The sequence below is a fragment of the Nicotiana tabacum genome, chromosome 9 (assembly GCF_000715075.1).
Source record: "Nicotiana tabacum cultivar K326 chromosome 9, ASM71507v2, whole genome shotgun sequence".
Lineage (NCBI taxonomy): Eukaryota > Viridiplantae > Streptophyta > Magnoliopsida > Solanales > Solanaceae > Nicotiana > Nicotiana tabacum.
In genome coordinates, this window is record NC_134088.1 from 104,613,464 (window position 1) to 104,621,663 (window position 8,200).

An 8,200-nucleotide genomic window follows, 5' to 3' on the forward strand; every position below is an offset into this window, starting at 1 on the left:
AACCGGAATCATCAGAAGAATATGAACTATGTGGCCAACGATGGAGGACAACGACAAGGTGGTCAGAATTGGGGGCAGCAGAATCAACAGTATAGACCAGCACAACAACAATACAATAATGGTAACAATCTTGGAGCCATGAGAACACAGGGTCAAGTTGTGCCATACAAAAGACAACATGGCTACAATTAGCAAAATCAGCAGCTAGCTTATCAACAGCCTCAACAACAACAGATTGTGAGACAAGATGATGGGTTTACTGAACTTAAGAGAATGCTGGATAGCAACAACAGAATGTTGCAACAACTGATTGGGTCCACTGGAAAAATGCAAGAAAGAGTGGACTCATATGAATCAGCGATAAAGGGTATTGAGATTCAGTTAGGGAAAATCTCTATGGCTCTAAACAATCGTCCCCAAGGGACGCTACCTACAGACACACAAGTCAATCCAAAAGAACAGGGCCCGAAGCAGCTTATGGTGATGAGTTTAAGAAATGGTAGAGATCTTGATCTAGAACAAGAAATTGCTCGCGAAAGCCGACCAACTAAAACATTTGTGCCAGTACCAATCAATATAGATGATTCGACAGGGTTAACAGAGGTGACGGTATAACATGCACCAGCTGAATCTAGCAAAGAAAAAGAGATTGCAAAGGAAACTGAGTTAGTGAAAGAGAAGGAAGTCAAAATAGAGCCTGAGCAGGTTCAAACTCAAACCACAGGAAAGAAGCGGCCTCCAGCACCCTTCCCCCCAGAGATTGGCCAAATATCAGAAAGATGAGCAGTATAAGAAATTCATGGAGATGTTGAAGCAAATCCAGGTGAACATCCCATTGATTGACGCCTTGAAGGAAATGCCTGGTTATGCTAAAATGATGAAGGACTTGATGTTTCGTAAGTTCGACTTTCAACACTTGGCCACAGTTACACTAACTCAAACATGTAGTGCTGCTGTCTGACCCAGGGAGTTTCATAATTCCATGTACAACAGGCAACTATGATTTTGCTAAGGCACTTTGTGATTTGGGGGTGAGCATAAATCTGATGCTCTTGGCTATTTATAAAAGGTTAGGCATTGGAAGAGCAAGACCCATATCCATGTTACTACAGCTAGCTAACCGAATGGTGAAGAGGCCCTTAGGTATACTTGATAATGTGCTGGTGCAGGTTGGAAAGTTTGTGTTTCCGGCAGATTTTGTCATTCTGGACTGCCGGGTTGACGAGGAGATTCCCATAATTTTGGGGAGGCCATTCTTGGCCACTGGGAGAGATATAATTGATTGTGAAACTGGGGAGCTAAAGATGAGACTAAACGATGAAGAGATAACGTTCAACCCAGTGATAGAGGTTAACTGCTCTCTGATATGCGGTGACCCAGTGACATTGCTAACTGCTCTCTGATAGAGGCTGTGGATGTGATATTGGAGGAGGAAGATAAGACTCTGAATGCAAAAGACCCTCTAGCAGCATGCCTCATGAACTTAGAAGAAATGGATGGTGAGGACTTGGCAAAGTGGGTTTTGGCCATTGAAGGGCGAGGGTACTGGAAAATAGAGCTCGAATTCGATCCCTTACACTTAGAAGAAAGAAAAACACCTCTAGTTAAGCCATCAATTGAAGAGCCACCACAGTTGGAGCTAAAACAGTTACCGTCTCACCTCAAGTATGCCTTCTTGGGACCTAAAACCACTTTACTTGTTATTATCTCATCCAATTTGTTAGATGTGCAGGCAGAACAACTTTTGCAGGTGTTATTAGAATGCAAGACTACAATTGGCTGGACCATTGCAGATATTAAGGGGATCAACCCGGCATTTTGTATGCATAAGATTCTACTGGAAGATGGGTACAAATCTTCCAGAGAACATCAAAGAAGGCTCGACCCTAACATGAAAGAAGTGGTGAAGAAAGAAGTGATCAAGTAGTTAGATGCGAAAATCATCTTTCCCATCTCTGACAATAATTGGGTCAACCCAATTCAGTGTGTGCCAAAGAAGGGTGGAATGACTGTAGTGCAAAATGAGAATAATGAGTTGATCTCGACTCGTATAGTCACGGGTTGGCGAATTTGCATGGATTATAGAAAACTTAACACAGCCACCCGGAAAGGCAATTTTCCCTTGCCATTCATTGACCAAATGTTGGATAGATTGGCAGGGAGGTCTCACTTATGATTTTTGGATGGATATTCGGGGTACAAGCATATTTCAATAGCCCCTGAGGATAGAGATAAAACGTCATTTACTTGTCCGTATGGCTACTTTGCCTTTCGAAGAATGCCGTTTGGCCTATGCAATGCATCGGCCACCTTTCAGAGGTGTATGTTAGCCATTTTCACTGATATGGTTGAAGATATTATGGAAGTCATTATGGATGATTTCTCAGTGGTGGGTGATTTATTCGAAGATTGTCTTCACAATTTAAGAAGAATGTTGAAAAGGTGTGTGGAAACAAATTTAGTGCTGAACTGGGAAAAGTTCCATTTTATGGTACAAGAAGATATAGTGTTGGGGAATCGAGTGTCTAGTAAGGGTATTGAGGTCGGCCGTGCTAAGGTTGATGTGATTGAGAAGTTGCCACTACCCACTTCGGTCAAGGCAGTAAGAAGTTTCCTTGGGCACGCCGGCTTCTACAGGCGATTTATAAAGGATTTCTCTAAAATTGCTAACCCCTTATGTAAACTCCTTGAAAATGATCACTCCTTTGTGTTTTCTGATAACTGCAGGTTAGCATTTGAGGAGCTGAAGAAGAGACTGGTGACAGCACCAATCATCGTTGCACCCAACTGGGAGCAACCGTTTGAGCTCATGTGTGATGCGAGTGACTATGCTATAGGAGCAGTTCTAGGGCAGCGAAAGGATAAACCGGTGCACCCAATTTACTAGGCAAGAAGAAGACTAAGCAGTTCACAACTCAATTATACCGTGACTGAGAAAGAGATGTTGGCTGTGGTGTTTGCATTCGACAAATTCAGGTCTTATTTGATTGGTTCAAAAGTGATTGTTTATACTGACCATGCAACGCTTAGGTACCTAATAGAAAAGAAGGAGTCAAAGCCACGCTTGATCCGTTGGATTCTTTTGCTACAAGAATTCGATTTGGAGATCCGCGATAGGAAAGGGGAAGGGAACCAAGTGGCAGACCGCCTTTCAAGGTTGGAGGGAGCTGAAAAGAAAGTAGAGGTAGAAGATATAATTGAGACATTACCAAATAAACAATTGCTAGCAGTGGCAATGGTATTGTCCCCTATGACCTTTCCTCTATCCAAAAGAAAACATTCTTTCGTGACCGTCGCATGTATTATTGGGATGAGCTTTATCTGTTCAAGATTTGTGTTGATAACATGATCCGGAGATGTATCCCCGAGATAGACCAATATTTTATTTTGCAGGCTTGCCACGCATCACCATATGGTGGCCATTTCGGGGGAGTAAGGACAGCTGCGAAAGTGCTGGTGTCGGGATTCTACTGGTCAACATTGTTCAAATATGCACACTTATGGGTGAAGGGTTGTGACGAATGCCAACGAACCGAGAATATTTCCCGCCAATATGAGATGCCTATGAACCCAATTCAAGAGGTAGAAGTGTTTGACGTATGGGGAATCGATTTCATAGGGCCTTTCGTCAGCTCATATGGCAACAAGTACATACTCGTAGCGGTGGACTACGTGTCAAAATGGGTGGAGGCTGCAACGCTCCCTACAAATGATGCAAAAGGGGTAATTATTTTTTTGAGAAAGAATATATTCACCCGATTCGGCACCCCAAGGGCAATAATCAGTGACAGGGGCACTCACTTCTGTAATCGCGCCTTCGCCAAGTTGCTAGAAAAGTATGGTGTATGCCACAAGGTTTCCACCCTATATCATCCCCAAACGAGTGGGCAAGTGGAAGTTTCGAACAGAGAAATAAAGAGCGCGTTGGCAAATATTGTGAATGCCACAAGAACAGATTGGGCGAGAAAGTTAGATGATGCACTCTGGGCTTATCGTACCGCTTTCAAAACTCCAATTGGCATGTCACCGTACAAATTGATGTTTGGAAAGGCGTGTCACTTACCTGTGGAGTTGTAGCATAGAGCCTTGTGGGCAATGAGGTAGTTGAATCTCGACATAGAAGAGGCGGGTACAAGTAGAGTCATTGAGTTGCACCAGCTTGATGAGTTTCGCTACACGTCTTTTAAGAGTGCAAGACTATATAAGGAGAGAATGAAGATGATGCACGACAAGAATATTATTGAGCGGAACTTTAAACCTGGAGATATGGTATTGCTGTACAACTCAAGATTTAGGTTGTTTCCAGGCAAGTTGAAGTCAAGATGGTCGGGACCATTTTGTGTGGTAGAGACGCATCCAACTGGAGCCGTCGAGATTACTTCGGAAGATGGCTCCCGCAAGTTCAAAGTTAATGGATAAAGGCTAAAACATTACCAAGGCATAGTTGAGGAAGATAAAATGATCTCGACCGCGTACTTGAAAGATCCCTGATAAGGGATAACTCGAGTCGTGCCGCGACGTTAAATTAGGCGCTTCTTGGGAGGCAACCCATGGGTTTGTTGTAATTCGTCGTACCGCGACGTTAAATAAGACGCGGATAACCCGAGTCGTGTCGCGACGTTAAATCATGTGCTTCTTGGGAGGCAACCCATGGGTTTGTTGTAATTCGTTGTGCTGCGACGTTAAATCAGGCGCTTCTTGGGAGGCAACCCAATATCGTTTTTATGTGTTTTCGTTATTTTTCGTGTTTGATTTTGAACTGTGGAAGTATTGACAGGTTTATCAATGTGCAGGGATGAATTTGTGCGCGCTGGAATGACTCGGGGTGAAGAAATCAATCCGATGAGGGGCTAAAAGTGGCTCAAGTGGAAAAGTTGGAAAGATAAACGTGCGCGGCCGCACACCGACCGCGCATTTTTGGACCCCCACTGTCACACATGCGCGGTCGCGCACAGACCGCACATGTGGCAGTGTATTTTTGGACCCCCACTGTCACACATGTGCGGCCGCACACCAACCGCGCACTGGGCGTCGTTTTGTAAGGTATTTAATTAGTTTAATTTTTATTTTTTTATTTTTTTCTTTCTTCTTTATTTGTTTTTCTTTTATTAATACCCGACCCCCCCCCCATTTGCCTTTCCTAATTCTGGAACCCCCCCCTCTAAACACAACAAACAAACGCCCAAACCCTCCCTTCTCCCCAATTTCAAAATCAAAACCTACACCCTTCCCCTCATCTCTCCCACTCAATCACTTCCCAACCAAAATCCTCACAAGTTCCCTCAGGTAAGTGCCATGGTTTCTGTTTCCCTCTTAATTTAGTTAGTTTTTATTTATTATTATTTTTTTTCTTTTCTTTTCTTTGTATTGTCGTAGAATTCATTGTTGTTCTTTTCTTTTCTTTGTATTGCTAGTATACTTGTTTGTATGTGAGGTGATAGTTGAATCTCATCTTGTTGGGTTGGATTAGATGTTGGTATATTTGTGGTGGAATTGAGGTTATAATTGGGTGTTTGGGTGCACTTGCACATCAAGTGTTTGTATAAATGCCACAGTGAGTTCGTGAATGTAATTTTGTGATCAATTGTGCTGGTGAGGTCTGAGTAACCGCTCTTGGTTCACACATTGTGCCTTTTACTGATAGTGGTATTTGTTTCAGTTAGTATGACACCTTCCAAGAAATGACGAACCATATGCGCCTCTTCTAGTGGTGACGCAGGCTCATCCTGGGTGCGGGCCTCGACCAATGCACCTCAGTTTGACAACACAAGGTTCGTATCCAGCTCAGCCCAGGAACGTTTTAGTCAGAAGGCCCCTAAGAAACCCATACCGGAATGGAGAATTAATATGGGGTCCCTCCAGAATAAATGTCCCAATATGTATCAGGAATTGGTTAGACGCGAGCTGGGTATTTTCTTTGAAGAACACGATGACGCCAATTTAATGGTTGTGCGGTAGTTCTACACGAACTGCTCGGAACATGTGGACCTTGTCTGCACGGTATGACAGAAAAATATGGATGCATCTATTGATGCCATTAGGAGGGCTTACCGGTTGCCAGTATTTGGTGGGGAGGAAGACTATTATGATACATATAGTAGAGAACCAACCTCCTGGAATTTATTTTTTAGAACAATCTGTGTGCCAAACAAAGACGTAGTGTGGATTACGCAGGGGCGGAAATTTCACTCGGCTTCGCTCACCTTTGAAGGGAAGTGTTGGCTTTATATCATCAATAGCCACCTACTGCCTTCTTCTAACACCACTGGGGAGAATGGTCCCCGAGCTGCACTGATCTGTTGCTTTATCAATGGCCACGATTTTGATGTGGCTAAGGTTATTCATGACGAAATGTTCATTCGTTGTCCAGTGCAGAGGTATGGGTTTTTCTTTCCTTCACAATCACTAGATTATGCCGGGCTGTACGTGTACTGGAGAACAGGAACTTGGATGGAAAAGTTAAAAAAGAACAGAAGTTTCGGGCTGATAAAGTGACCATTGGGAAGGATCCTGTGGCACCTATCGAAGCAAATAGCGATGAGTCTGATGCGCTAGATGAGTGATACGAAGGGCAGGCTGAGGATGTGGCTGTGTCACCCCCGCACGAGCAGGTTGCTGAGGCTGAGGGAATATCCGTGGTAAGAAGAAGCACACAGATGGCGGCCTTAGAGCATGAAATAGCAGGGTTACAGACTTCTGTCATGGACTTGGGGGCTCGAGTTGATGCACTGGCTACCTAAAATGCAAAATCTGAGAGGAAGGTCATGGTATGGCTGCGTGCACTTGGCAGGGCTTGCCATCTTGACCCCGGCACTGTCTTCGACTAGGACTGACGTTACCAGGGAAGTTTCCTTTACCTTGCAAATTTATTTTGTGTGACATGGGGACATGCCACCATTTAAAGTGTGGGGTGGGGGATATTTTGTATGTATGTTGTATGTATATAGTAATGTAGAGTAGTGTTAGTTTCGTTGGTTAATTTATATATATATATATATATATATATATATATATATATATATATATATATATATATTTTTTTAAAAAAAAAATTCAAAAGTTTCTACTTTTCCCGACTATGGATATCATTCGACGGGTTTCTTGAGGGATTAAAGTCGAAAAAAAAAAGATAAAAAGATTTTATTTTATTGGTAGCGTATCAATTCCCCCTTGGTTTTTCTTTGGGCCGCGGTTCTTTTCCAAGGGTTTCGTTTGAACCAGGTGTAGTTAGTTTTATTTTTTTAGAAGTAGGAACCCGTGGGCTATGGGCTGAAATGAAAACATGGTCTCTCAACTTCGTTATGCCTTGAGAATAGCGAGTGTTGGTAATGTGACGCTTAGGTTCAGTTGTTGACTCTTGTATATGTGCCTTAAATTGTATGTTCTTAAATTTGCTTAAGTTCTTTGACTAAAGTGTTTTGATGATCCAATCTGGAGTGAGTCATGTGCCATATGTATGTGAGGTTTGTTGTATTCTGTGCATTGCATTTGATGTCTAGAACTTGCCCCGTTTGTTTGCAAAGCGAAATAGTAGTTTTGTTCAGTCTTAGAAGTGATATATGCGTTTCTTTGTTGAGCCAGATATGTATATCTTACCCACCTAATTTTTATGTATTGTAGTTAAACCCTTTGAGCCGCAATCCTGTTTCTTTGGCAACCACATTACATGCCTTACCTTTTTGTTTGAATTAGCCATCTATTTGAACCCTTTAACCTCGCATGAGCACTTGAATAGTTATGAACTTAGTAAAAGTTAAAGTGTGGGGTGGTTGGTTTGGTTTTTGAGTGGAACTAATGAAACAAGGAAAAAGGTGCATCGTTTTAAATAAGTAAGAGTCACTTGAAGTGAGAATAATATATATATATATATATATATATATATATATATATATTCCTTGATAAGTGGTGATTCTTGATGTAAGTGTGCTTAAATAATTGGGAGTTAATGTATATTGAGTTGAAGGTGGAGTATGGTTTGACATAAGTGTGGGGTTCTGACTGCTAAAGTGTATGTAGCAAAGTGCTTAGGGAGGTTGAGTCACTCTTTTATACAAATGTATCCTACCCGCCCCGTAGGCTACATTACAACCAGTAAAAAGTCCTACTTGATCCTTGACTAAATAAATTCGATTAGTAGAGTAGTACACTACGGGCAAGTCTATGGAGCATCTTTTGTGGCACATGAGTATCGTTTCTGAGA

General features: G+C 42.3%; 1 protein-coding gene across 1 annotated transcript; it reads left to right on the forward strand.

The window, feature by feature from the left end:
• Positions 1–273: 273 nt before the first annotated feature.
• On the forward strand, positions 274–6,563 carry LOC107825721 (uncharacterized). Its single transcript, XM_075221240.1, has 9 exons — positions 274–609; positions 725–896; positions 1,075–1,177; positions 1,381–1,923; positions 2,728–2,799; positions 3,031–3,238; positions 3,394–3,723; positions 6,175–6,377; positions 6,443–6,563. Exons 1-9 carry the CDS (start codon positions 274–276, stop codon positions 6,561–6,563), a joined length of 2,088 nt encoding a protein of 695 aa, XP_075077341.1.
• The last annotated feature ends 1,637 nt before the right edge of the window (positions 6,564–8,200 follow it).